Source organism: Lasiosphaeria miniovina (assembly GCF_030549165.1).
Source record: "Lasiosphaeria miniovina strain SMH2392-1A chromosome Unknown B0T26scaffold_8, whole genome shotgun sequence".
NCBI classification, from domain to species: domain Eukaryota; kingdom Fungi; phylum Ascomycota; class Sordariomycetes; order Sordariales; family Lasiosphaeriaceae; genus Lasiosphaeria; species Lasiosphaeria miniovina.
Genome location: NW_026848227.1, coordinates 221,336 through 249,057, shown reverse-complemented (window position 1 = coordinate 249,057; position 27,722 = coordinate 221,336). Strand labels below are relative to the sequence as shown.

The following is a 27,722-nucleotide window of genomic DNA, read 5'->3' as shown; positions in this document are numbered from 1 at the left end:
ATCAGCCCGGAATATTATATTCGGCTTCCGGAAGACCGGAATCTGGCCTTTCCAACCCGCTCGTATACTTGACGACCCCGAGGCAGTCCGGGACGAAGCTGCAAAACTAGTCCCCCTATCTACACAACCCCGGAAGACCCGGGCAACCCGGAACGACCTCTTCAATACACCTCAAGTGATCACAACGTCCGCAGGCAACAGGGCTTAGCCAAGACGGCCACTAGTCTCCGAGATAGGGTCGTCAGGACTACGTTGACGAAGGTAGGGAGGGCACTCGATCAGAAGAATACGGAAATCGCTGCTTTGAAGGCAAAAAACGACTTCTTAGCCAACGAGTTGGAATCCAAAAGCCCTATTCACGTAAAAGGGTCAAAATAGACGCCAACGACAGATTTGCTACTATTGACGAAATTGACGAAGCTCAAAAAGCTAGTCAAAAGCCTCCCAAGAAGAGATCCAAGAAGACCAAGTCCAGGCCTGCACACCTGGTCCAGGAAGCTGAAGAAATTATCGCCCGTGGGCTTGAGCAATATAGGGCGATTGACGAGGACTAGAATGTACTTTTTTCCATAGAATTTGGCCTATAATTGAGTATTTTGACGATTCTTGTGGTGGGCCGTGATGGTGGTGGGCGATTGCAAAAGGGGGCGATTGCATAAGTGGGTCGCCCTGTCTAGGGGTCTCTGGCCTCGACAGAGACTCCTTTGTCCAGGAGAAACTTGGCTAAGTCGAAGAGCCCAGCGCTGACAAATCGATGGAACAGCCTTCCACCCACATCATTCTTGAAGTACTTGGAATCCATCTTCGCAAGGACGCGTCTGGTGAAATCATGGTCGCCGATTGAGTCTATGTCCTCGGCGACGCTTCCGAAGTCCACGCCACGGTCCAAAGGCTCGCTAAGCACCGGAATACTCTTGATGCGGATTGCCGATTCGAAGACATATTTGGTAAAAGCATGGACCGTGGGAATTTGTAATTGTATGAAACGTTGGAGGAAAGCTAAGTACTGATTATTGATGATCCATCGGAGAAATTCGTCCATTTTCGTCTTGTCAAGACTATTGTTGGATGCGAAGAAGGCGGTGAGAGCAAAAAGTGCTGGTAGTGCACTTGTAGCGGGAGACGAGGTATCCACGATCCGCTCGAGTTTCTCAGAAAGGTCACCTTCTCTTCGCTCAGGGATGAACCCCTGGAACTGTGTGGCGAGCTCCGCAAAACTTTGGGCGGGGGATCCAAGAAGATCTGAGAGCACTTTCCGTCTCTCGACGAGATTGTTAGAGGACGCGGCACCCTGAGGGTCGTGAATTCTCGCCGGAGAAGGTATTTGACGACGCCAGCTATGATAATCTATCCATAAGGTTAGCAGACATGAACCTAGGAGCAGACATGTTCGTATACTCACCAGGCTGTTTCTCAATCATAGCCAGAACTTGAAACCATGGTAGATTTGTGACCAGGTTTTGGTGGGAAATGACACGAATGCTGGCGTCTGCGACGTTAATACCGAAAGGGCTAGTAAGCGATTGGACAGTGCTTGCCCTAATCGACGGAGACCGAGGATGTGAAAGTGTGAGAAAGACGTTCTAGAGGTCCAACGCCTCTTGAAGTTCATGTTGCACTGGACTGGGGGTTCTCCAGGAAAACATAGGACTGGCTGCTTACAGTGGTTATTAGCGAAATTCATGGAGTGTTTAAGCTTAGCGTGATTACTTACCAAAGGCAAGCCCAGAATCGAGCCACTCTCCAGGATCGTCGGACACCAGTGTTGTAGTTCTACATTGGCGGAGAAACGAGGAAACCGTTGCTAGGCCGGTATCCACCCTGCATTGCGCTTGCTGGAGGATTTGAGGGCCAGTAGGGCTTGGCGGAGAAGATGCTAATGCTATAGAGAGTGGCGGCGGTGTCCGAACGGTAATCCTGCCATTCTTGAGATGATGTTGTCTGCTCTCTTTTGATATATCAGCCATTTTTATTTGGACTTGACTCCTTTGCTGTAAACTCACGGCTCGAGGGCTGTTTAGTGACCCCTGGTCGAGCAATTCGGACGCGAGCAATCCCACGGCTGACACGGCCCGGTAGAAGAGGTTGGCCGTGAAGACAAGCAAAAACAGCTTTCCGAGGGCGTCTCGGCTCCTGATCTCGTCTTCAATATACGCCCACTCGTCTTCCTTGACGTTTTTGAGACCAGGAAAGCGATATTTGTATTGTCTCTTACTGTGAATCGCTGGTCAGTCAGCTGCGAAACATGGTCAGAAAGCAGGGGTGCTTGCATACGTTGCCGTGAAACCGTGTTTCTCGCTCATTTCCTCGGCAACTTCCTTCCATGTCTTATTTTGCAAAATGAACAGGTTGCGGATCTGAGTTTCGTGCGTCTCCTATTCGAGGGATGCATCTTCGTCATCTGGAGCCATCAGTCTGGGTCTGGCTTCGCTGCTACAGCTGCTGGTGGGGCAATGTCGGTACTCGGTAGGTGGTGACGGCGATTGGGCCCGGTGCGCTGATGGGGGGGATGGGAACCTACCGATGGAAAGGCTACCGCACTAGAGTACGGTATCTGCAAAGCTAAGAGACAAGATCAGACGCGGGAGCGTTCCAGATCTTGAGCGGCGAACCGTCAGAGCGCCTTGCTGAAGCCATCAGTAATACCCACGTATTGCCCTCAGAGACCATATCACAGATATGCGTTCGACAGTGGAAGCACTTGTTCTCAAAAATTGACTTCTCAGCCTGGTACTCTGACATAGACATCTTCCTCCTTAGCCTCGCCGAAGAGAAACCAGAGTCCACACTGCACTACTGGCGTGTTCAAATTGCGTATACTAGAATCCGTGATCACCAACTTCACCTCGTATGAGTGCCTCTTTGGTCTTATCTCTAGTCTCGGACCTCCCGGTCCATTTCGCCCCGTCGTTCCGTGCTGTCAGGGCTGGCCAGTTACAGAATCGACAGTGACCTCTCTTTCCCGCTCCAATACTTCACTGCAGGCTTGGAACGTCCGCCGCCCAAGTCGTCACATAAACAGAATCGGGCATCCGCCTAAGACTAGCAAAGGCCACACCGATGAGACTCAAACGTGCGAGACAGTACATGGCGCTCGTCGCATAGATAATGGCGAGGTTGACCGGCCGAGTAAAGAGAACCCTCTGGGGATACAAGTTCGTCCTAGCTTCCTCGATAAGCCTTTTTGTCCGGGGTTCTCCGTCGGGCCATCTCGACTGGGCATCCGCGCCGAGGATACTCGCGAGCTGTGTGAGCTTTGCGAGAAAATCGTCGGGCAGCTTCAAACGGTTGCCTCTGCTTATCTCGTCATGAACAAAATCGAGCAGCTGCGCAAGGAGTGCTGAATGGTCATCCTCGGCTTCCTCCATGAATATCTCTCCGTAGTGCCGCTTGCCTTTCTCGATATCATCAAAAGCCTCTTCTAGCCTTCTCATGGCTGCTTGGACAGGCTCCTTGTGGTAAACGCCCCAGGAATATTCTCTCATTGCACGCAAACAGTTGTGCATGAACTCGCGGGGATTTCCCCACGGCACAAGAATCTGGGAGAGCGGGATAGCAAGCAGCGCAAGCGGGGGCACAGCTGACGATGCAAGGGTTGCGGCTCTCCAGACTATCTGCTCGGCGCGAGTTGGGAACTCAAAATTCCAAGCCAGAGCGTGGATGCTTCCGAAGCCGGCAGTCAATATCGCCAATACGTACAGGGCATAATGTGTTGTTTCCGGCGCAGCCTTTGGGATGGTGTCGTTGCGGATCCGACCTACAGACTGGCTATCGTCATTCGTTCGGGAGTTAGTTAGGACGTCCCAAAGTCTATCGAAATACTGCTGTTGAAAAACGGCCAAGGCATCTTCTCCACGGCGGAGGCGAACTTTGATAGGTCGCTTCACATCTTGTGGCTTGTACCAGTAACAGATATAAGTCAGAACTCCACAGGTTGCGAATGCCAAGGTCAGCGTCTCCAGCTGAGAGAAAGCAAGGTGCCGAGCGGTTCGAACCATGAGAGACAGAAGCAGCTGTGCGATCTGTACGGCGGCAAGGGCCTTGGTAAAATAATCTGTTTTGCTTCTATCGTTGAGGTCCTTTTCCGAGAGCTCGGGGATTTCAACGGTTTGCCAGAAATCGGCGAAGTGGCCAGCCGTGAATATGTATGTAGCAGTAGCCTCTGGGGAAGAGCTAGCTTCGGAAAACCCTTCAGCCCCGGAAGACCTGCCGGCCTCGGAAGACCTGCCGGCCTCGGAAGACCTGCCAGCCTCGGAAGATGAGCCGACATCAGAAAACAAATCGGCCTTCTCAACCAGGTGAAAGCCTCCCATGTTTGCAAAGTAGCAGTGTGTGAGCGTCCACTGCTGCCCGTGGTTCCCGCTAGCAACCTCTGACTCGCTCCCGACGGCCGTCTCCTCGTCACTCGAGTTGCTAGAGATGCGTCGAAAAGCACGATACCACCAAGGAAGGCTTTGGCGCCACTCGATTTTATTCAGCAAGCTCATGTCGTCAACGGCCATCACAAATTCGAGGATGGCCTGCGCCATAAGGAATTCGGGGAAGAATACGGTGAAGGCTGCCCACTTGCACTTTCGCGACAGCGTCATCCAAAGAGTCTCGCCTGGTGCGGGGACGTTGAGATGCTGAATGCTCCACGTGCAGGCGAATATGGTGAAGAGGGAGTTCTCGATAATGGTTAGCGTGCTGCGGCGATCAGGGCTTGCTTGCCATCCGACTGCAGCGTCTTGGCCCATGGCGAGAAATTGGATACGGTGGGTACTAGACTGGGATATCCGGTCGCGATCGTCTCGTACTGAGTAAGGTAGGTAATATTTGTAGCCGCACTCCGCAAAGGCAAAGTGGCACCGCGCGGCACCGCCGTGTCTTTGGCGCTCGGATCCTTTGCGCCACATTTTCTATCTAACCGGGTTGGGGGTTAGCAAAGCTGATGGAGCGCTCCGATACGTGCACTGGGACTGCATGCCTACGTGGCACCCAACCCTTTCCGGAGGTGGCTGGCTCGTACAAAGTGTCGCGTTTCTGCTGTCTCCTCGATCCTCAAGTTTAATCCGGTACCGCTCGAATGGCACGGCTCAGCTACTGCCGTCGGGGTGCATTCGCCGACATGTTCGCAAGATTCAAACTCGGGACAGAAAGCAAGACAGCCATCCATAAGGCCGCTGCGGCAGGAGATGACGTTCGAGTGAAAGATCTTCTGGGGCGTATGGATAAAGCCGACATCAACTACAAAGATGGCGATGGTAGGACGGCGCTTCACTGGGCCGCGATTAGCGGTAAATCAGAGGTGGTGGAAACGCTCCTTCTTGGCCACTATCAAATCGACGTCAATAACGAGGATCACAGGCGGAAAACAGCACTACACTACGCGGCACGATGTGGTGAGAAAGCGGCCGTGGAAGCCTTGCTACGAGCCGTCCAATCCCTAGACGCTAGCTTGGACGAAGATGGCCGAACCGTATTGCACGAAGCAGTAGAAAGAGGAGATAACGAGGTGGTAGAGCTATTGTGCTCGAGGCCTGATTTGGTCTCTTGGCCTGACTCTCGCGGAAGAACGGCACTTCACTGGGCGGTGGACAATAGGGACACTCCTCGCCAAGAAAGCCGAAATTGACGCGAAAGATAGCGATGGGCACGCGGCTCTACACAGGGCCGCTCATCACGGCGATACGGATATTCTCCAGAGGTTAATCGCGAGCGACGCCGATGTTTCAACGACAAATAAGAAGGGAGAGACGGCATTGCACCTGGCAGTAGTGAATCGTCACCTAGACATAGCCCTGATTCTACTTAACAACAATAAGCTCCAACACGAGCACGAGCAGAAAGCGCTACTATTCATCCGAGAGCATCCGGATCTCGTCGCCGCCAGAGACGCGCGATTAATTTTTTGGGCTGCCGCGACCGGGCATGGGAGTGTTGTCCAGCTGCTACTCGAAGAGGGTGTCGAGGTTAATGGACAAGATGAGAAGGGGCAGACACCGATTTCGCGGGCTGCTGCAAACGGACAAGAGGCCATGGCCCGATTGCTGCTTGCCAAGGGCGCTGAAGCCAACACGAGTGATTCTGCAGGACGGACGCCGCTGTCGTGGGCGGCTGGGAATGGGCAAGAGAACACGGTCCGGCTGCTGCTCGACATACCGATGGTCAAGTCAGAATTCAGGAATAGCAGATCTCAACGCACGCCACTGTGGTATGCCGCCGAGAACGGGCATGAAGCCGTGGTCCGGCTGCTGCTCGACCAAGGCGTCAGGAGAACCGATGTCATGGATGAGATACTGTCTCGAGCCCTGAAAGGGGGACACGAGGCCGTCGCCCGACTACTGTTTGATGAGGGCGCCGGATTCGACAAGGGTGGTGACGAACACGGCGGAGCGTTGTGTCAAGCTATCGGAAATGGGAAAGAGGGTATTGTTCGGCTGTTGCTCGATAAAGGCGCCGAGTTCAACATGAATAACGACGGTGATGCGTTATCGTGGGCCGTCAGACACGGGGACGAGGGTATAATCCAGTTGCTACTCGATAAGATAGGCCAGGGGGGCAAGGTCAGATTGAAGCTGCTGTCGCTGGCCGCCGAAATAGGACATGAGGCCATTGTCCAACTTTTGTTCTACGAGAACGCAGAGGCTGACAGCGACGACGACCACAGGCCGCCGCTATCGTGGGCCGCTCAGAATGGCCACGCAGCCGTTGTCAGGCTGTTGCTCGATAAAGGCGTCGAAACTGATGCCAGGATGGGCTGCAGGCAGAGGCCATTATCGTATGCGGTCATCGAGGGGCACGAAGCCATTGTCCGGCTGTTGCTTGAAAGAGGTGCCAACGTTAATGCCGAGGGCTACAATGACCGGACACCGTTAGATTCTGCGGTCGACAAGGGGCACGAAGCCATTGTCCGGCTGCTGCTTGAGAAAGGTGCTAATGCTGATACCGAGGACCCATTAATAACTGCTGCCACAAAAGGGCACGAAACTATGGTCCGACTGCTGCTCGACAAAGACGTCAGAATTGATGCAATGAATTCGGAGCGTTGGACACCGCTATCAGGGGCTGTTCAGGGAGGCCACGAGGCCATCGTGAGACTTCTACTCGACAGAGGTGCTGAAACCGATGTCGAAAACGAATACGGACGGTTGCCGCTGTCTTTCGCCGCCGAGAGTGGCCACGAGGCTATCGTCCGGCTGCTGCTCGATCACGGAGCCGAAGTAGACATGGCAGAATACTACGGAGACGGAAAGGACCTGTCCGGATAGGTCTTTAGGAATAGGTATGAAGCCGTTCGGTTCCTACTGTACAAGGGCGTCGGAGCTGATTTCGAAGACAGGTACGGACAAACGCCAATGTCGTATGCCGCCAGGAACGGCCATGCGGCCGTCGTACGGCTACTTCTCGCCAAGGGCGCCAAGGCCGACATGGAGGGTTACTGCAAAAGAGAGAAGTACTGCTGGTCTGCAGTCGAAAATAGGTCCGGTCGGCCGCCGCTATCATTAGCTGCCGCTGACGGGCACGAGATCGTCGTCCGGCTGCTGTTGAACCACGGCATCCAGGCCGACATGAGGGATTTCAAAAAGAGGACGCCGCTGCTGATAGCCGCCGCAAACGGGCACGAAGCCGTCGTCCGGCTGCTGCTCCAAAGAAGTGCCCGCATCGATGCAAAGGATCTCGAAGAACAGACGCCGCTGTCCGCGGCTGCTGAGAATGGGCACGAAACCGTCATCCTACTGCTACTCGATAAAGGGGCCGAGATCGACTTGAGTGGTCGAAATAGACAGACACCGCTGTCGTTGGCCGTCTCGAGTGGACACAAAGCCGTCGTCCAGCAGCTGCTCGACAAGGGAGCCAAGATCGACCTGTGCTGTGGGGACCAAGGAACACCGCTGCGGAGTGCCGTCGCAAAGAAGAACGAGGGTCTCGTCCGCCTTCTTCTCGGCAGAGGTGCCAACGTCGACGTCCCGAGCCCCCTCGGGTGGACGCCACTATCCCTAGCCGCTAGGAATGGATTTCGATGTATCGTCCGGCTACTATTAGACAACAATGCCGAGGTCAACGGCGGGGACTCTCAGGGACAGACGCCCTTGATGCTGGCCACTGTCGGCGGCCACAGAGTCGTAGCCCAGTTGCTGCTCGACAGAGGCACCGAGGTCAATCGACAGAATAAATATGGAAAGACGTCGTTGATGATAGCCGCTAGATATGGGCACGTGGACCTAGTCCAATTGCTGCTCGATAGAGGTGCCCATGTCAATGCACAGAGCGAAGACGGATGGGCGGCACTGTTGATAGCCATTCATGTCCCCTCGGGCGACTACTACTCAATCTCTAAACTCCTGCTCGACAAGAACGCCGAGGTCGATGTGGAAAATAACGACGGACGAACGCCGCTATCGTTTGCCGCTGAGCTTGGCCGCGACCTCGCTGCCCAATTACTGCTGGACAGAGGAGCTAAAGTTGACGCCAAAGACAAGCGCGGACGCACCCCGCTGGTGTATGCCGTCGAGCAGAATCATCGGGCTTTGTCGGTTTACTTCTCGATAATGGTGCCAAGGTCGACGTGGAGGATAACGACGGACGGACACCATTGTCACTAACGGTCGAGAATGAGAACAAGGTCATTGGCGACCTATTACAGTCTCACATATAATTGGGCGTCTTCTACGGCGATTCAGCTTACTGCTCTCAGTCGTCCCGATGTCCTCTCAGCCAGAAACCCAGGGAGCCAGAGCGACACGCCCTAACATCATGCTTGGGTGAGGCATAGCTAGCCCACACCACCGAAGCCATCGACTTTGCTTTGGTTCCTCAGAACCTCATGTGAGTCTTATCCGACTACTAATGTTACTCGATGGCGAGAACGACACGTGGAGGACGGTGATAGAAAGCCGGCTGGTTTTAAGACTGACGATGCGTTATTAGGGAGAGAGATACTGAGTTCAGGCGCACGGGCGCCGCACCGAGAGGAGGCATCATAGAGTTCCGACGCACGTTCTCAAGGTATTAGCACCGCCAGTACGGAAAGCTCCCTGTTCAGCGGCAATGCATTAGCGGCATGTCTAGGCCGCCCATGGCCAGCAGCCCGAACTAGGCTGTTGTTGTCAGATCCGACAGGCTCTTAGGGTATAGGAGGCTAGGGGTCTAGGAGGCTAGGGGTCTAGGGGTTGAACTAGGCCCGTACAGAGAAGCAAAAGGCCAAGAGCAGAAGTGGTTGAAAAGCAGCCAGAATTGCCAACCCTCAGAGTTAGCTATAAGTAAACTAGACCTCGGCCAGGCTAGGCTAGGCCTGGCCCAGGCTCAGTACGGCCGGAAAGCCAGACTGACCGAAAGAAAGCCAAAATAAACACCCTGTCAAAAGCTGGTCAAAAAGTATATAAACTGAAAGAGCCCCAGAGTTTAAGAAACTAAAGGAGATCAAGGCAGAATCAAGCAAGCAGGGAAATAAGCAATAAGCTTAGAGTTACTGCCGCAACCAGGAGCAATAGGCTCTTGAACTATTCAATTGATTCGGCTGTAATTTCACTTTATACTCCCACTAGAAGAGCCGACCCAACAACGAAATCGCCCATCAACGAAATTGACCCACACCATGCCCACACCCACCCTACGAGCGCAAATTATCCACTTCCACACAAAATAACTAGCAAAAACATATTCAATCCTCTTCTTCAGCCTCTATATATTGCTCAAGGCCACGGGCGATTATTTCCCGGGCCTCTTCGACTGCATGTGGCTGCGCAGGTGCCCGGGCCGGTCTTCTTCGCTTGGGGGGCATTTGACTAGCTTTTTGGGCCTTGTCAATTTCCTCAATGCGTGCAAATTTGTCATTTCCATTTTCGTATACTCTCTTACGCGTGAGAGGCTTTGAAGCCTCTAATTCGGCCGTTAGATGCGTAATTTGTGCCTTCAAAGAAGCGATCTCGGTATTCTTCAGATCCAGGGACCTCCCGACCTTAGTAAACAATACCCTCACACGCCTGTGAGCCGGACTGAGGGCATTCCGAATACTGTCCTGATATTTCCGAATATCCTGGCTTCCTTTTGGTGTTTTGAATGTCCTGTCTTCGTCATGCAGGTCCTCCTGTGGTGGTGTGGAAGGCCGGGCAGGGAGGGCATCTTCCTGGATGACTGCCTCCGGGTCATCTAGTACGCGGGCCGGGTTGTACGGCCAAATGCCCGTATTCCGGAAGCCGGAGAGTATATTGCGGGCACTCATACCCTGGGCCGAGGCATCTCTGTAACAAAAAAGGAACCGTTTCTTGTTGATGGGTGCCGACGATGTGAAGCTCGCTAGAGCCTTGGTGTTTTGCCTGAAGTAGGTCTTCAAAGGTGAAAAGACAGAGCGATCGAGAGGCTGCGTCTTGTGCGATGTATGTGAGGGTAAAAAGACAAGCTGAACCTTGTTTTTCCATGCCGTCAACATGAATTCTTCGTTCATGTGGCTCGAATGTTCGTCAAGGATCAATATACGCCATTCTCTCGGCGTTTTGGGCTCGGTTTGGATCAGGTAGACCTCTCTGAGCCACCGCAAGGCGATTTGGGCGTTGCTCCAGCCTGTAGTCGAGTAATCATACTTCCATTCCGGGAATTCGTCCTCTAGCTTGAAGTTATCTGGAAAGTGTTGTCCTTGAAGACTGGCCCCGGTAAATATGATCACGGGCTTCAAACGAACGCCCTCTGCAGTGCCGCATTCGATAATTGAGACCCAGGTAGTGGCATCAGAGCTTGTTACGTAGGTCCGATTCGTCAGGGAGCTTCCGATGACCTTTCCGGCCCGTGTTTCAAGCTCCTGCATGCCGTGCTCATCCATGTTGGCGATGTTGGCAGGAATGGCCTTTTTATCCTTGATCTGGAAGGCCAGGCGCTTGTAGAAATCTTTGTAAGCCTCACGAGTAGAACCCTTTACGCGAGACGATTCCAACAAGGCCGAATTCTTCATCTTTACCGCAGGGTTGCGGCGTAGGAAGCGATCCACATATCACTCGCCAACGGTCTTTTTCATGCCGGCCTCATTGAGTATAGCTTGAGCGAATCTCTGCACCTGACGACGGCTAGGAGCGCGCCCTGAAGCTTCCTCATTGAGGCACCAGTCGGCTAGGAAGCTTTCCTGCGCATCGGAGAGGTTTCTTTCGGCTTGTTTACTTTTGGCACGATTTTCTGCCCCATGGATGCGTTTGCAGAGGGTGGAGGCAGGGATGCCATGCAACTTGGCGGCGTCTTTCTGCGAGGCACCCTGCTCAACAGCAAGTATTGCAGCTTGAGTGAGCTGCTCACGGCGGTTCGACATGGCTTATTTTAAAGCAATTCGGGCTTGAATTGATGAAGCTGTGGTGTTTTGAAGTTGAAGGCCGGGAAATTAGATGACAGGGGCAGAGATTTCGTTGTGGGGCGATTTCCTTGTTGGGTCGCTACGTCTAGAGGTTTTAGGTTCTCAGCCTTCCCCTATCTCCTCCCCCTTTCATTTTTGCCCGGAACTCTTTGAGTTCTACATCAAAGTATTGATAGTAACCTCAGCTGGGAGGAAGGTTTTGGGCGGTCCGAAGATGAAACTCAGTATTAAAATTTAGCATCTGCCCTACACAAAATTCCATTAGTATATAATTTCGGGGTGATCTGGATCGCACTCCTCTTTTTCCAATTTTAGACCTCCCCCCTTCCACGTTCAAGGGTGTTCACGCGAATGGTGGGAAACATGATCGCCACTGCACTACTCGGAGTCGACCCAAACACAACTTGGACGGGACGTAAGCGCAGAGTATCCCGTCCAGAGACATGTATAGACCCCCTTGTGGCAGATGTGCAACACAACATGGAGCGGAGCCATTTGTGTGGCTTGCCTGACAAACCTCTGCTCGATATCATGAGACGGCTCGACCCAACCAGTCTACAGTGTCTGCGGAGGACGAGCCGCATATTACTCCGTCTCTCGGCCTCCCCGAAATTCCGTCGCTACCACACTGTCAACTGCAGCGAATACAATCTCCCCTGGAAGTCATTCACTTTCAGGAGAAAAGACGGCGAGCTCCTGCGTCTGTTGCACGAGGACTCGGCCAAAAGCCGGTGTGTCGAGTGCCGCGAGCGTGCCGAACAATGGAGCTGGCATGCCTACCAAAGCGTGCAGAGCCTGACGAAAGAGAAGCATTGCCTGGCGTGCAAGACGACGCACCCGCTGGCCTACTTCTCGCGCGCCCAGCGTCGCCACTCTGCCCACTCGCGACCTCAGCTGTGCATCGGACACAAGGGGTTTGTGCGGTTCTGCCAACACGAGGTTGTGCGCTGGGATTCCGTAGTCAAGGCCGCGCGCGAGCTGGAAAAGGTCGACTCGGAACAAGTGGCGCGCATTCTTCTCGTCGAGTGCCAGCATCCGAGCCATCTACCCTCCCACCACAACCCTAGGGCGCCCGAGCTGCATCACTTGGACAAGATCCACCCTTCGGTCTTCGCCGAAGGCAGCAGCACAAGCGTCATCCGGCTCTGCATGGAGTGGACCGGCCACCTGCGCCTGCCAGACCGGCACGCCCTTGTCGGCGCCAAGCGATTCACGCCAACCGAAATGACGCACGAGCTGCACCAGTTCCGCAAGGGCACAGCCGAGTTCATCGCGCCGCAGTCCGCACCGGGCAGCCTGCCCGAGATGCGGTGCTTCGACCCGAACCGCTGCCGCTGCCTGCGCTACGTCGGCTCCGTCAACATCCCGCAACACAACTGGCAGCTTGCCCATCCAACCTATGACAACGCCAATCAGCCCTCGACGTGCCGCACCGACGAGAACTGCCGCCTCAGCCCACTGCTGCCCCCCAGCGCCCGCGCCCTCCGCGCAACGACAACAAGGGCAAGACCGGAAGCCACACCGCCCACACCGTGCTAAGCTGCCCGTCCGAGCCCGCGTACGGGATCTGCATCGACGTCGACCCGTGCGCCGGCGGCGGGCGCTGCCTAGAAATCACATATTGGCGCACAATCCTAGTCTCTGCAAGCGGTGGCGCCCTAGTCTCTGCAAGCGGTGGCGCACCATGCCACGCGACAACGCCGTCGTGGATCGAAGCCATCGACCCAGACTCGTACGGGCACGCGACAGGCGAGGACGGCAGGCGCTCGTGGGACGGGCTGGCGTGCCGCGAGGACCCGTCGTGTCCGAACTATGTGCGCTACCTGGAGCGGCCGGTGGCCAGGGCGTGCCGACTGCGGCGGTCACCTGTGCAGGCGGAGGGCTGGAGGGACCAAATTGGTTCAATCATTGCTAGCATTGACGCGGATTTTAAATTGGCAGAGGGATATTGCAAAATCGCGCCAGTGGTAACGTTAGCTTCACAGCTCGAAGCAGCGTAGCCCAATAGGGGGAGGGGGGGGGCGCTGGGCAATGTCTCCGCTGCACGTGTGCATGTTGACGACGTGTGCATGTTGACGCACTGCCACACTGGCCTCGCAGCATGGCGGATTTTAGCAGGGACTGCGCCCTGCATGACAGTTGCATGACAGTTGCATGGGTGCGCGCTTACTTATCCAGACCTCTCCAATTTCCCCATTCCCCATTGTTGTCGGCGTCGCTTCAGTCAATATAATATCACCAATGGCCGTCTCGTTCGGGTCAGTGGGCGACATTATCGCCGTTTGCCTGCTGGTTAAGGACCTAGCCGATGCCTTTGACAAAACGCGTGGTTCGGGGGCCGAGTACCAGGGCCTGACTCGAGAGCTCGGGAGCCTCGAGCGATGCCTCCTCCAGGTCGACCTCTTGTGCCGGTCCCCGGTCCAAACCCAGGACATTGCTGCCATCTGCGATGCTGCAAGGAGCACCGTCAAGGACTGCGAGTCGTCACTCCAAGATTTGTATCGGCGCATCGAAAAGTATGACCGCTACCTCAATAACAAGGGCTCGGGCGCCGCTTTCTTCGCCAATGCCGCCATGAAGATCCGCTGGCAGGTCTCAGAGAAGGATGCCATCAAAAAGTTTCGTTCCGCCATCGCGATCCATACAGATGCCCTCAGCATGCTGCTAGCCACGGCGAATGTGTTGGTGTCCCTGTTTGCTCTTAGGTCTCAATGCTAGCCGTCTGTTCCTAACAAGCCGTATTTAATCAATGAGTAGCAAAGTGGCGGAGCGGAACGCAAGCAAGGTCGAAGAGCTGGCTTCCGAGACAAAGTCGAGTGCCAACGAGATCAGCGGTGTCTTGGTTCGGATCCATGGCCGCCTCGACGAGACCACCACTCAGTTGACCGAGCAGAAGACCATCGTGGGCCGCATCACTGATGGTATCGGCCGCATACGCAAGATATGCTCCGACATGCAGGCCTCTCTCGCGAACTTGCTTCAGCTTGGCACTCAGACGCACCAGGCGGTCGTGGCGATACAGACACAGCTACCTTCGCGACTGGAGCGTGTCCTGATCGACGACCCCTTCATTCTCGAGGATGCCATCGGACGGCGGGCCCCCGTTCATCTGCAGTTCATCAACTCCTGGGAAGCCCTCCATGCCGTGCTGGAGATTCGCTTCCGCAATATCCAGGGGGCCGACAAAATCGGACGCCACGAGTATTCTCTCCAAGACCATCGCACCGGGCGAGAGATTTCTCGGTCGCGCGCTTGGGAAGGTGCCTTCCTACCTGGCCAGAGGGTTGACATGAGCCTGATCTTCGAAAACAAGCGGAGTACCGCGCCAGCTGCTGACGGCGCCAACACGTGTCCTGGCTGTCGCCATTCGTCCTTCAGCTCAGCCGACGCGGATGTGGAATGGTAAGCGTCGAGATCCCGCATTGATGAACGTTGGACTAACCAAACTGTACCCGATCAGTGCACACTGTGGACTGTTATTTAGAAGAATCGAGGAAGTGGAAGAAGTCGACTCGGTCCCACTAGAGCCCATTTTCGTCGGCCCGCTCCCCGAGCCGTGGAGAATGAAGCCAGTGTTTGGACATTCGGCCTTTGCTCCAGCGGAGTCGTACGCTCGCCGTAAGCGGAAGAAGCCATTGAGTGAGTCCCAAAGGGAACCAGTCATGCCCTTCAAGCGCGTCCGGATCGTGTCCAAGGAAATCAGGGTCAGGGCCGTGGGTTTCAACTCGTCACCTACGCCACAAAGACAGGGCTCCAGAAACCAGCACTCGGTCTTCACGCGTCCCCCACGTGGCCCGACGGCCGTCGGGTCAGAAAATCGGGGACTGGAAGGTGACTGGACTGGCAATCAAATAAATCAAGTGTTCACAGTGTCTGTGGCGAGTAGTGCCATCTTCCGCGACGTAGGGCAGGTGTTTGATGATGACGATGACGAGGACGAGGACGAGGACGACAATCACGACAAGATTCGCGACGACTCCGGTAATGAAGAAGTCAAGGATGACCATGAAGTGCAGGCCCCTCCCCCCATTAGCTTTACCAAGGGCGCGGAGCCTTTCAGCTATTTCAATCCAAGTCACAGCGCCGCCAGCGATAGTACCCCACCACCCTTTGACGCCAAGGATCATATGGATCATATCAGACGACACACCATGCAAGTGGCTGCCTGCCTCCGTTGCCCAAACGTGGCCCGGAACAGATGCAAATATAACTACTTCAGATATCTCCGGACCATTGGACTTTCCACGCGTTCGCGGGTCGTGTTGGCAAAGTCGATCGTGGACAGCAGACTTTCCGCCGTCAAGATTATAAAATGCAAGACACAGGTCGAGAAGAACCGGGTCTGGCAGACCAATGACCTGGTGCGTATATGGCGTTCCTTGCTTTCGCCTGCCTTGCAGTCGCTACAGCGGGCATTTTGCCACGCGGGACGGTTGTACATGTTTTCCGAATTTATTGCCGGTGGAGAGCTATCATCTCTCCATGAAAAGGTTCCTGTACGTCTTTTCCTGGGTTTTATTTTACAATTTCCATTCTTCTCCCTGCCCGTACTTGTGTATTACCCACTACCCACTTCGGTGTCCGTACCCAAAACCCAGAAAGTGGCTGACAGACAAAACCTGCAACCACAGTTCCGGAGATTTCCAAACCATGTGGCAAGGTTTTACGCAGCCGAAGTAGCCCAGGCGCTAGGGTCTCTGCACGAGCAGGACATTGTCTATCGGAACATGCACCCCGACAATATCATGTTGTCGTCGCAAGGGCACGTTAAACTTGTCGGGTTTGGATTTGCCAAGGTCTTGCGTGACACGGACTCAACACGGACGATTTGTGGCTGTCACGACTACTTGGCCCCCGAGGTTTTGATCTCTGAAGGGACAACCATGGCTTCCGACTGGTGAGTGCTTCACTGATAAATGACAAGCTCCAAACTGACCTGTGCTGGTACATATATTTCTAGGTGGTCCTGGGGAGTCCTCATCTATTTCATGCTAGCCGGTACCAATCCGTTTCACGAAGCGGCGCTGGACAAGCATGGCAATGTTATCGAGCCGCTCCTTTACCAAAACATCCTCCGGTGTGAGGTCAACTTTCCCCATTGGCTAGGGGACCAAGCAGCGAGCCTCATCCGTGCCCTCCTTGTCCGGGACCCCGCATCGCGCCTAGGAGGGAAGACGGGCCGAGACGCCCTGCCGCTGATCATGGCCCATCCATGGTTCTCCGACGTTCTGTGGGAGACTCTACGAGACACCAAGGCTCCATATATCCCTCCTGCGGATGACACAGACAAAAACGGTGGCTCGTTGAACAAATACGACGAGTCGGACGATGAGCAGGAGAACGAGGATGATGAGAGGTAATCCTGCTACCCGCGTCCTCTGCAGATCCAGAGACTTTGAACTGACGATCATATTAGATACCGAGACCTATTTCCCTACTTTTGAGAAAACGCCGTCTAATAATACGTTGGGTGGCGGGTTTAGTGTAGCCAGCCACATGGGAACAAACACCAGGGGTGTAAAGGAGACTATTTTGGAACAGAGGTTAGGCACCCAACTATTGCCCATAGTAGTACAAGATCAAAAATGTAGAACAGCCCAAGGCACACTGTACCTGTCTTCGCTACGACCCTCACCGACACGAAATTATACTATGGTGGTTTCATTCCTGCTAACGCGTTAGCCTCAGTCCTTGACACTGAAAGACAACTATTATCAACGAAACCTACCGGGAAGCAGTAGTATTTTTTGAAGCAGGTTTGCGTTTCGGTAGACCACGAGAACAACTTCTTCCCGTTGTCCTTGCGACATGTCCAGGCAGGCTCCTTGGAGGGGAGGCTGGTACGCTGGAGCGTGCCAGCCTTGCCCCCCACAGCCTATTGATAGATTAGCGCAATCAAGTTGTGGGTGCAATGGAGGGGTTCGGGCATAAAGTGATGTGAAAGAAACCATGAGCCACGGGACTTACGAGTTTTTGCGCTCCCTTATCAATGTTCCAAGTGACAGCAACGCCCGAGTCAAACCTCGCACCCTACACGATCCTGCGAGTTAGAAACACTGAGCGGTTGAGGCTAGAAAGGCATAGCCGACATGTTTCAACTTACACCAATGCTGCGGCCTTGCTCCCACACCACGTAGCCTCCAGAGTCCCCGTGCATCAGATTGCTGAGGGCGTTCGGGAACTGGTAGTTCTGAGACTTGTGTCTACCATCGCTATACCAAACCACAAAGGAAGCGCCGTATATAACGGGATGGATGCAATGGACAAGGTAGATGGCCTCGTTGCGACTAGCGGCACGTCGTTCGAGGTCGAGCTCAGCTGACCCGGCAGCGCTGGAATTTGCCGACCCGGGGACCACGGGAATCGCAACACATGCGGCTAGGGTAAACAGAAGGGACAGTGCGAAGAGCTTCATGGTCGGTGAGTTCAAATCGGATGGGTGAGTAGCAGGATATTTTGAGCCGTTTTCCAGTGATTGAGAAATGAAGAACAAATTGAACAAGTGTGGGAAGAGCGAAATGTGCTTGTGCGGTGGTTTAAATGAAGGGTGAGTGAGATCTATCTCGTAAATGCTTATTCAAGGCGCAGTATCTAGCAGCCGAGTCTGATGTCAGGTCAGATCTCTGGGCCGTCCGGGGCCTAGCTCGTCCTTAAGCGACAAAGGGATAAGCCAATGATCCCAGCTACTGCAACCTTGCGATATACGACTACCCCAAAGCGACTTGGTGAAGTGTCTTGGCAACGGGGTTCACTCGGGAGGTTTCTCCAAATGGAACAATAAGGGGGACATTGTCTTCAAGTTCCCCCCTGGCAGCAGCCAGCAGGCCACCTTGGTTGCATACCGCTTATTCTCGTTCCTCTGGTATTTGAGCTTGTATTTAGTCTCGGGGATTAGAAGACACCAAATTTTACGATCGAGCTCGTGGGGAAACGACGGAAAAGTGGGGGAATCTCGTAATGAGTAAATGAGCGACGAGATATTCCCTCTAGCTCAACTGCCAAACAAACAAAAATAAGCGATACCTGTACTTATTTCAGGACATTAGTGCTAAAGCATTGATATTCCGGACTCTGGACCCAAGTGAAAGAAACGGAAGGTTTCCTTGGCTGCAGGATTGCGCTCCTGCTTTCAACTTAGTTGCAAGCTCAACGTCTACTTTCAGTCTCCCTGGCGCGATAGGTAAGCGGCCCATTCTTACTTTATCAGCTCAGCTAAGATAACATTCTGCGCCAACCGTTAGACTCGCTCGCTATTGAACACGGGTACTAAGCGATCGTTTACTCTTGGTTGCTCTGGCTGGTGCCGAGCCTCTCTCCCTTGGTCAACATTGGACCAGACCTCCCAATATTCACTGAACAACCATGTCAAACACTTTGATAATTCACTGCAAGATCAATGGCGTTACTAAGACCCGTGAGGAGTCGCGGGATTAAGCAATGTGAGCACCAAACCAAGCGAGGGCTCGGAACAGACCTCAGTTTTCGCGCGCGGACCCGACGACGAGCTCCGATAATCCACATTTCCAGTGGGAGTCGCTGTGTATCATGGACTGTCTTGCCACCTTGGGAAGGTAGAGATTTCTGTAACCTATCACGTGAATTTCACGTGATTCTTGTGAAGCGTTTCCGGCTATATTCCAGAGTATACGCAGAGAGCCACCCCCGACACATTAGAGAAGCGAAAGTATGGTCACGTCTAAGATCTAGGACGAGCTGCAAGGGCCGGACACAGGACAGCCGACGTCAACTGTATGCGGCGCAAGGAATGTGTAGTCAAGAGCGGAGGTTTGCTTACTTCATTGTTTTGTGACTTCCATTGTTTGGCAGTCTCTAATAATCGTCACGGTCAATAGAAGGTGAGATTTCTCCATCGTTATATAAGCGCTCGAGATCTACTTGACCTGGATAATCAATCCTAGACCTATCGGGCCGCCTCAGTCGTTTCACCATGGAGCACGACTCTAACTCTGCAGGACCCTCCAAACACCCTAGTGCCCCCCCGGCGGGGTGGCAGGAGAAAGGAATCAGTCAGCCTGGACTAAGATGAAGACCTTGGGGGGTAGCTTGGTACATGGCATGATTGATGACACACTATTGTACCTCCCGGCGGTGTCTCTGTCTGACTTCGGGCGCGTAGACCCGCCACCGAGCACTGGGAACGACTTTGATATAGACTCGGATTTATATTATAGTAAGTCTTAGCCACATCTTCCATTCGCGAAGTGAATTCCTCCGGTTCTAATTTATAACAGAATGTGTAGTGGAACCATCATACAGGGTCAAAGGTTGTCAGGTGCGTAATAGCTTCATTATCGGGTCTAGGGGTGTTGATTCAAGCGACGCTGCGAAAGAAACCACTTCTAATTTGCTCAGCAGGTGTTCAAGATTAATTTCATAGAATTAGTCTTAGACAATGATGGTGGGCAAGTTGACAAAGATAGGAGCTTTGTCTGGCAGGGGCAAAAGTTTCGAGTTGAGATTTTCACGTTTATTGTTGTTGCCAGTGTCGATGAAAATGCTACATGCATGTAAGCGCCCCTCCCCTCCGTAAGCCCGATGAGCGCGAGACATGTTGGATACGAAAGGAATATAACTTTGTATAGCAAATATCAACCTACGGTCGAAGAGGCCACAAAACAAGAGCTGCAAAGCTAAGCCAAGCAAGCACGGAATAGTCTGGAACGAAGGAGAGCAGCCCGAAGGGCTTCCCCAAGAGAAACATTAGTTTCATTCTGGCAAGGGTGGCCATTCTGCACCCCAGCGAGAAGTTGGCGAGTGTGTCACGGGTTGATTACTCGAGGATTCTTACTGTAAGTCACGACATGGAGGTGTTTTTCATTGGAAATGTCGTCGAAGAAGACCTTGACATTGTAATGTCGCATGTTGGTACATTTTAGACGGGCAAGCATCAGATTAGACAAACTGAGAAGAAAAAGAAGATTAACACCTCTACGTGAGGGAGATTCTTATAGCTACCACGGATGATCGATGGCACATTTCCTATTTAATCCAATTAACTATCAAGAGGTACCTGCCAACTCTCCAAGTTCGAATATTAGAACCTCAAAGATGCCTACCATTGTGGACCGAGATTCACTCTAGGTATTGTTTAACTAGGCGTTTGATTCAGAGGGTATGCCGTTTTAGGACGATATGGACATAGCAATAGGTAGTTGTCAAGTCCATCATTATAACGACGGTCCGGCCATAACCTAGCAAGAAATTTGCAATGAGAATTTACTCAAGACTTTACTCAAGACCCGATTCTGGTTGTACCAAGGATGCGTCACGCCGGGTATCACGTTCAACATATATCACACGGTTTGGCCGGTTTCGGATCCAGCCGTTTTGGCCAAGCAAGCGCTTGGTTCTCCAAGCATGGGACGCATAGGTCTAATCTTTCCTATGAGTTTCAATATAATCCCCATTTAGGATCGTCGCCGCATGACACCTCCACCCTGTGCGCTACCAAATCGGCACAAACAAATGCGAGTCGCACCAGTTGCATCCCAGTGTATAAGAACACTGTACTCTCCTGATAATCTACTGCCCCTGAGCATTGATATCACGTGTTATCTGTTTATCAGCTGCCCTGATTCCACCTAAAAATCGGGCATATTCTCGCGAACCAATTACTTTCCATTCTCGGCACACGCACACAAATCCAGCCCGGTGCAACCCCCAACGGCGCCGCCATGAGTGGACCCGTGCGCACAAGCGTCATCTTCTGCCTGCACTGTGACAAGAAGATCTGGCCGATACGCGAGTACGCTTGCCACTGCGACATGTACCCAGAAACGAAATGCAGCCTCAGCAGCGACTGCAATTGCCGCAAGCTGAAATGCGCCTCTTGCCTGCTCACCGTCGACGTCAACTGCGAGTGCAACGTGTGCCGCTACCCGGCGTGCAAGACTAGGAACCGGCCCGGCGCAAACTTCTGCAGGGCGTGCATCCGCTCTCTATGACACGTGGCCGGGTTCTGGTCAAGGGGTTGGTAGGCTCGGGATCTCTTACACGCATTTTTAATTAACATCGGATCAGCGCGTGCCGTGGTCATTCAACTCGTCCAGGCGAAAGGGGTAGTTAATTGTACAACAGATGACGTTAAAGTAGGGGTTCTAAATGAAGACGGAGAGGATTTTCTGGTGTGGGCAATGCATCCGTCAATTACTATTACACGTCCGCATCTGTCCTACGTGCTAGCAGCCGTCTAGATCCCTATTGCCACAAGAAGTTTGGGCTTGCTAATATTGCCAAATTTATTTTTCCCATTGACGAACCGAGACCGTTCCGGCGGCCCCCCAATTGAGTAAGTCTGCCCCAATTGAGTAAGTCTGCCCCAATTGAGTAAGTCTGCCCCAATTGAGTAAGTCTGCCCCAATTGAGTAGGTCTGCCCCAATTGAGTAAGTCTGCCCCAATTGAGTAGGTCTGCCCCAATTGAGTAAGTCTGCCCCAATTGAGTAAGTCTGCCCCAATTGAGTAGGTCTGCCCCAATTGAGTAAGTCTGCCCCAATTGAGTAAGTCTGCCCCAATTGAGTAGGTCTGCCCCAATTGAGTAAGTCTGCCCCAATTGAGTAAGTCTGCCCCAATTGAGTAGGTCTGCCCCAATTGAGTAAGTCTGCCCCAATTGAGTAAGTCTGCCCCAATTGAGTAGGTCTGCCCCAATTGAGTAAGTCTGGAGTGTATGAGTTTACACAACAGACAACTGAGCGAAACCGCCACCCGTAATTACCTACACACGCAATCCTGGTAGTAAACAACCAATATAGAGTCGGCTCTGGATCCCCAATCATCAAGTCGACATGTCGACGTAGTCCCGCTAGTTCTCGCCCGTCCCGGGCCCTCGTGAATATCGAGACGACAAGAATAGGTCGCCAAAATGGCTCACTTGCGCTGACATTAGTGCCAGAAGTCCACTTCAATGTCTGCAAGCAGAATAAAATAGGCAGAATAAAATTCCCGACCGCGCTGCCCTAGAAGGCATGTTTCACCACATTCCGGGCTTATCGTTGTTCTGTGAACTTATTGCCGAGCATAGAAATCTCTCCTGAGAGGAGCATGGCAATCTCTCCTGAGAGGGAGAAGTGTGGTGGGCCAAGTTGTTTACTTGCCGCTACTGGAACCTGGCCGCGAGTTGGTCGCAGACCGGGTTGGACTTGGTGTCTTGGCCTTAGCCAGGATTTCTTTGCCAGGTTCCTGCTCCCCAAAGACTTTGGCGTTATCAAATCCAGCCTTTCGAGCATCTTTGGGAAGCGGGTTATCTAGTGGTTCTGTCGTTGATAGTTGGGGTACTCTTTGACCCCCAGACTTTGGTTTTTAGCGCTAAAGTCTTTGAGAGTTTAGTTGGGGCGACAATACATTGGCAGGCTAACTCTAGGAGGGGCAAATCCCCGTACTAAATGTGTGGGCAAGAACCCATGCGCGGGCATGCACCTGCCAGCTAGGGAGCCTCCAACTTCGCGCTAGCGCACAGCCTCCCCACGCACTCAGGGCTAACCGAACTCGAAGCCAGCAGCATGGGCCACCAACAGCGACAAATACGGCGTTTCAAATCTCTACGGATATTGTTGGATTCACCAGGGTACCGGTACTGGAATCAACAGGGCGTAACTGTACGCCGAAAGCTGGTGGTTCAAGTGATGGATTGTAGATGTGTGTTCTTCTCTCTAGCTTTCTGGCAGTGCCAGAAAGCCCCTTCTTATACTACTATTGTGGTGGCGAAGTAGGTGGCGAAGTCTCTATCTAGAACCTTCGGGGCCCTTCTGCTTGACACATTCTAACAGATATGTTGAAGACCTGGAACAGTAGATTCCAGGGGGGCCTCCATCCCGTCCATCTCGGTAAGAAATTTAACAATGACCGCTCCCTGTTCAACGCCTCCGAGATGATGTACGCGTACGAAAACCACCCCATCGATATATTTTACTTCACTATTGGCAACCCGCCTGCCGCGTGGTGGAACGTCACTTTCGACGATGACGGGCACCCGGTTCACGGGATAGTGCAGCAATACGGTTCCGAACCCCCAAACAAGGACTTCGACCTCAGAGCTAAAGTCTTTGGCATCTGGAACCTGTCGCTACCCCGGACCAGCACCCCATCGCCACCCGGTCCAACTCACCGTCTCCAGTCAGGGGCGCGAGAGGCGCATGAACCCTTCGTGCACTTCTGTAGACGCCGTCGGATCTCATTTTCGAGTCCCCCAAGAACATGCTGAACTGGACCAATACCGTAGCCGGGGGGCGGATTCCCGCACATCCCGGCCGAGGAGGCGGAGTTGTTCTATCATTTGCTCACCAAGATCTTCGAGTACGATAGCAAGAAACGTATCACCGCCGAAGGGGTTCTCACGCACCTATGGCTTAATATGAAATACCAAGTCTTGCTGGCAAGACTGGAGTTGGATTCTACATAATTAGCGCTGGACCGGCGGTCCGAACCTTGGGCGGCAACTACAAATGCACTCTCATTCATTAATTGACATCCATTAATTGACATCATTAATTGACATCATTAATTGACATCATTAATTGACATCGCCTAGTTCATTTGTACCAGCGACTCCTTTGCGTACCTGAGCTGCACTCGTTTCTTTGTTCAGTTCCCATGCTATCCGTGTTCCTTGTGGTACACTGATTGATAGTTGGCTTCTTGTCTAGCGCATTAGAACAGCACTCGCTTGCCAAATGTAATAACTCTGTTGTGATTGCTCGGACGCATTAATCCAGCTAGGTAGGCGCGAGTCGGCTGTTTCGCACATCGAGAAACGCCACAGCGGGTCTAGAACCTCTGGGCATTCTGGGCACCCAGCCGTCTCCCCACTTACAAAGCCCAGCGTGAACGCCAGCATGTGCAGATGCGACTAATATGGACTAGCGCGGCCTGCGCAAAGCAACAACTGCATGCGGATTCAGCTGCGGGACCAGAACCGACCGCCCGCAGCGAAAGAAAAAAAAGGGCTGTAGCGTGTCTGTCCTGCCCGGCCGGTCACGGCGAGCGCACCAGATAATTCCGAAAGAAACATGGCTTGGAACAGTCGCGTCAATCACCGCACCATCTGTCCACCAAGCGGAGACTGGCCGTCACATCGCTTCTCCTGACCAGCGCTCACCCCCGGCCTGGTCGCCGTCAACTCGGCCCGAGGCGGCTCAATTCCACCGTCTGCTCCCGGACTCACATCGATTTTTTTTTCTGCAATACAATTACTAAGGCAGCATGGCGAGCCGCATTGTCCTCTCTGCGCAAAGCCAGGGGCGGGCCACGTCGTGCACCGCCTGTCGACAGGTCAAGGTCGGTCCCCAAACAGACAAAGATAAATCACCCGTCTTCACCGCACTGGCGCACGCATTCGAGCGAGCTAATTAATGCGCTTTATGGCGGTAAGCTCCGATGCGATGCGAGGGACACATTCCCGGCTCCGTGTTCGCGCTGTGTCGTCAAGAAATCCGCCTGTCGCATGGACTCGCACTTCAGGAGGACACCAGTCCGGAGGCAAGTCCGTCAATGAAGCTCCAGTCGCATTCCGTCCAACTGACAATGTGGTATGATGCCGAGATGCAGGCGCCTGGAAGAGGTAACCAAGGAGCTGAGCAAATACCAAGAATTGCTAGGACGGGATGCCCAGCCCGGCGCACAGAACGGCATCCCCCTGCCGGGTGCCTCGGTGGCTGGCAGCGACGGCGGCATCGGCTCGGTTCCCCAATCCGTCGGGCTGGGCGGAATGAGCGTCATTAGCGATGCATCCAGCTCTACGCTGGCAATGAATGTCCTCATGTCCGGGGTGTGCTTCGGCCCGGACCCGGACCCGGACGACGGCGGAATGCACAGGGAGCACTACGTTCTCGGGGGGGATATTCACGTCGACAGGGCAACCGCGTTTGACCTGTTTCTGGAGTAAGTGAAGATGTCAGACCACAACCACACCCAACTCACCAGGGTACCTCTGCTAGGTTCCAGGCCCACCTCTACGCCCACTTCCCCGTCCTCGACACCAGCAAGACCCGAGACGGCATGTACGAGATGTGTCCGCTGCTCTTCTGGACCGTCATCATCACCGCGTCCAAGTACTCGCCCGCCCACTCGCACCTGTACCCCGTCCTCACGCCCGCGTACGAGACCCTGCTAGCCACGAGCATCGTCAAGGTGACGAGGTCCGTCGCGCAGATGCACGCCATCCTCATCATCATCATGTGGCCGCTACCGTACCCGGGCCCCACGCACGATCCGAGCTGGGGGTACTGCGGACTCGCCATGAATGCTGCGCTCCAGATGGGCATGCACCGGCCGGGGTTCCATCGAGAGTACGGTTTTCCCGACCTAGGCCAAGAGCAGGCCCAGCTGAGGACCGTGACGTGGATGATGGCATTCCAGACGAGCGTGTGGTGAGTTGTGGTGTTCCTGCCGACCAAATGCCGGCGCACTAATTGTCCACGAACGTGGCGTCTCAGCCTAAGCACATTTCTCGGCGTCCCCCCCTTCATCGACGCCACTCCACACATGGACGCCATCCTCGCGAACCCATCGGGTCTGCCCAAGGTGATCGTGGCGCAGACCGACATCCAGCTGCACGTGGCGCGGTTCACGCGGGCCCTGGACAACGCCATGGACCTGGCGGCCAAGGTCATGTACATCAACATGTTCGAGCGCGACCTGAACCGGCTGCGGGCCACCTTCGAGTCGACGTGGAGCAGCAACGTCGAGCTGAACCTGACGAGCGCCAAGCTGTACTTGTACGCGCACATCTTCGTCTCGCCCAAGCGCGGCAGCGCTGGTGTAGAAACGCCGGCGGCCGGCCAGAGCCCCCGCTCGCTGCTCGCCGACTCGGGCGCCCGCAAGATCATCTACTCGGGCCTCGCCGCTGCCGTCAGCTACATCCACTCCTTTTCCGAGGAGCAGCAAGCCGTGCTGTCGCCGCGCGACACGACAGGCGTCGAGACGGGGGCCGCGTGGGATGCCTCACCAGCAGCAGCCGCCACGTCAGCACCATCCACCTCGACCCCGCCCGGCCCGCCACAGAGGGTAAACCGCCAGATGTACTTCCCGCACCACTACTGGCGCAGCCTCGTCATGGCATCCTTCTTCCTGCTCAAGTTCCTCGCCGTGGCGGCCGCGCCGGGCGTCAGCGGGGAAGCCGAAGCGGAGGCCGAGCAGGAGCTGGCGCGCAACCACCTCGTGACCTCTCACAAGACGTTCATGTCGTACGCCAACTCGATCGAGCACGTGGCCGTGGCCAAGACGCTCGAGCGGCTCGTGCAGACGGCCGCCGGCGTGCCCGCCGAGGGCAAGGTCAACACGCGGCTCGGCGCGAGCATCATCTTCGATGGGCTGATCGTGTTTGGCCAGCTCGAGAAGGCGCGGAGCGCGGGCATGTTGGAGTTGCAGGCGCAGATGCAGACGCAGATGCAGACGCAGACGCAGACGCACCAAGATCATGTGCAGCCGCAGCAGCAGGCGGAGACGCCCTTGTTTTTCGACTCGGGGGCTTCGACGCCGGGATACGGAGGCTTCGATAATGGGTTTTCGATTGCAGAGTTTTTGGACTCGGATTGGAATCTTCCCTGGGAGACAAATTTCTTCGACATGGGCATGGCGATGCAGGATCGGTGACGGGCATGGCGATGCAGGATCGGTGACGGGCATGGCGATGCAGGATCGGTGATGGCCATGGCGATGCAGGATCGGTGACGGGCAAGGCAAGTGAGTGTGTGGTGGAGCGAGGCTTGTCTGGGACGGAAACAGGGACTGCCTGGAGATATAGCCAGCGGGGGCACGCGTGATGCAACACAGTCCCGGGGGGGTGACATGTCCCTGCCCGTGTTACTGTGCTCTCACCTCCCTGGCTTCCACAGTGGCTGGCCGTTCGGGGTGACTGGAGGGGCAGGAAGAATCAAGAGGCGTTCTTACGGGTGGTAATATTGGAAATGCGGGTGATACGTGTAACATGGGCACACAGAACCTCACCACCACACCATAATGAACAACCACTCTCCACAACCTGGACCTGGCTGTTTCACAGTGGATCGGCTGATCGTGTAACCTTGCAAATACAATGCGTGGAACTGTAATTATGTAGACCGGTTACCTGAGATTAAGAATTACCCCTGAATTATCTCCTTCGTTATTTACAACCTCATGGAAGCGACTATTAGTCAGTGCTTCAACTGCGACTCTCTGTTTCTTTGTCTTGAGTGGCTGGTCGGCGGATACTCCCCAACTCCTGAAATCCCAAAGTTTAGATAGCTCATAGGTAGAGTCAACCAGACAGAATACACCAAGCGTCCCCAGTCTCCTGATAGATGCCAAGAGTACAGCGATACAGCCCAACGACCGTATTGGTCTTTGATATCACATTTTATCCCAGCACAAGGGGAGAAGTGTGGGCCAAGAAAACTTGGCGCCCAACTG

At 54.1% G+C, this 27,722-nt stretch overlaps 9 protein-coding genes across 9 annotated transcripts; 6 read left to right on the top strand and 3 right to left on the bottom strand.

Moving 5' to 3' along the window:
• Positions 1–673: 673 nt before the first annotated feature.
• B0T26DRAFT_756602 (uncharacterized protein) lies at positions 674–2,303 on the bottom strand (the record flags this gene model as incomplete). The annotated part of the gene is made up of 3 exons (XM_060446123.1): positions 674–1,291; positions 2,004–2,214; positions 2,275–2,303. The coding sequence occupies 3 exons, from the start codon at positions 2,301–2,303 to the stop codon at positions 674–676; spliced, it is 858 nt and encodes a 285-aa protein (XP_060289871.1).
• Positions 2,304–2,975: 672 nt separating this feature from the next.
• On the bottom strand, positions 2,976–4,736 carry B0T26DRAFT_657700 (uncharacterized protein; the record flags this gene model as incomplete). The annotated part of the gene is made up of 2 exons (XM_060438804.1): positions 2,976–4,232; positions 4,296–4,736. 2 exons carry the CDS (start codon positions 4,734–4,736, stop codon positions 2,976–2,978), a joined length of 1,698 nt encoding a protein of 565 aa, XP_060289870.1.
• Positions 4,737–5,553: 817 nt separating this feature from the next.
• B0T26DRAFT_876188 (ankyrin repeat-containing domain protein) lies at positions 5,554–7,749 on the top strand. Its single transcript, XM_060448086.1, has 2 exons — positions 5,554–7,264; positions 7,322–7,749. Exon 1 carries the CDS (start codon positions 6,018–6,020, stop codon positions 7,248–7,250), a length of 1,233 nt encoding a protein of 410 aa, XP_060289869.1. The 5' UTR covers positions 5,554–6,017; the 3' UTR covers positions 7,251–7,264; positions 7,322–7,749.
• On the top strand, positions 6,951–7,796 carry B0T26DRAFT_863866 (ankyrin repeat-containing domain protein; the record flags this gene model as incomplete). The annotated part of the gene is made up of 2 exons (XM_060447779.1): positions 6,951–7,264; positions 7,322–7,796. A coding segment is annotated over exon 2 (459 nt), but the record flags the coding sequence as incomplete, so codon positions are not given.
• Positions 7,797–8,009: 213 nt separating this feature from the next.
• Positions 8,010–8,480, top strand: B0T26DRAFT_629273 (ankyrin repeat-containing domain protein; the record flags this gene model as incomplete). The annotated part of the gene is made up of 1 exon (XM_060436251.1): positions 8,010–8,480. A coding segment is annotated over one exon (471 nt), but the record flags the coding sequence as incomplete, so codon positions are not given.
• A 5,078-nt stretch (positions 8,481–13,558) lies between these two features.
• On the top strand, positions 13,559–14,723 carry B0T26DRAFT_657301 (uncharacterized protein; the record flags this gene model as incomplete). The annotated part of the gene is made up of 2 exons (XM_060438772.1): positions 13,559–13,996; positions 14,103–14,723. The coding sequence occupies 2 exons, from the start codon at positions 13,559–13,561 to the stop codon at positions 14,721–14,723; spliced, it is 1,059 nt and encodes a 352-aa protein (XP_060289866.1).
• Positions 14,724–15,468: 745 nt separating this feature from the next.
• On the top strand, positions 15,469–16,677 carry B0T26DRAFT_658283 (kinase-like domain-containing protein; the record flags this gene model as incomplete). Its single annotated transcript, XM_060438855.1, has 3 exons — positions 15,469–15,807; positions 15,949–16,214; positions 16,278–16,677. The coding sequence occupies 3 exons, from the start codon at positions 15,469–15,471 to the stop codon at positions 16,675–16,677; spliced, it is 1,005 nt and encodes a 334-aa protein (XP_060289865.1).
• Positions 16,678–16,978: 301 nt separating this feature from the next.
• Positions 16,979–17,732, bottom strand: B0T26DRAFT_756596 (uncharacterized protein; the record flags this gene model as incomplete). The annotated part of the gene is made up of 4 exons (XM_060446122.1): positions 16,979–16,987; positions 17,046–17,192; positions 17,285–17,347; positions 17,421–17,732. The coding sequence occupies 4 exons, from the start codon at positions 17,730–17,732 to the stop codon at positions 16,979–16,981; spliced, it is 531 nt and encodes a 176-aa protein (XP_060289864.1).
• A 3,280-nt stretch (positions 17,733–21,012) lies between these two features.
• On the top strand, positions 21,013–26,924 carry B0T26DRAFT_756595 (uncharacterized protein; the record flags this gene model as incomplete). Its single annotated transcript, XM_060446121.1, has 6 exons — positions 21,013–21,263; positions 23,127–23,478; positions 23,554–23,627; positions 24,879–25,211; positions 25,268–25,699; positions 25,766–26,924. 6 exons carry the CDS (start codon positions 21,013–21,015, stop codon positions 26,922–26,924), a joined length of 2,601 nt encoding a protein of 866 aa, XP_060289863.1.
• Between the last annotated feature and the right edge of the window lie 798 nt (positions 26,925–27,722).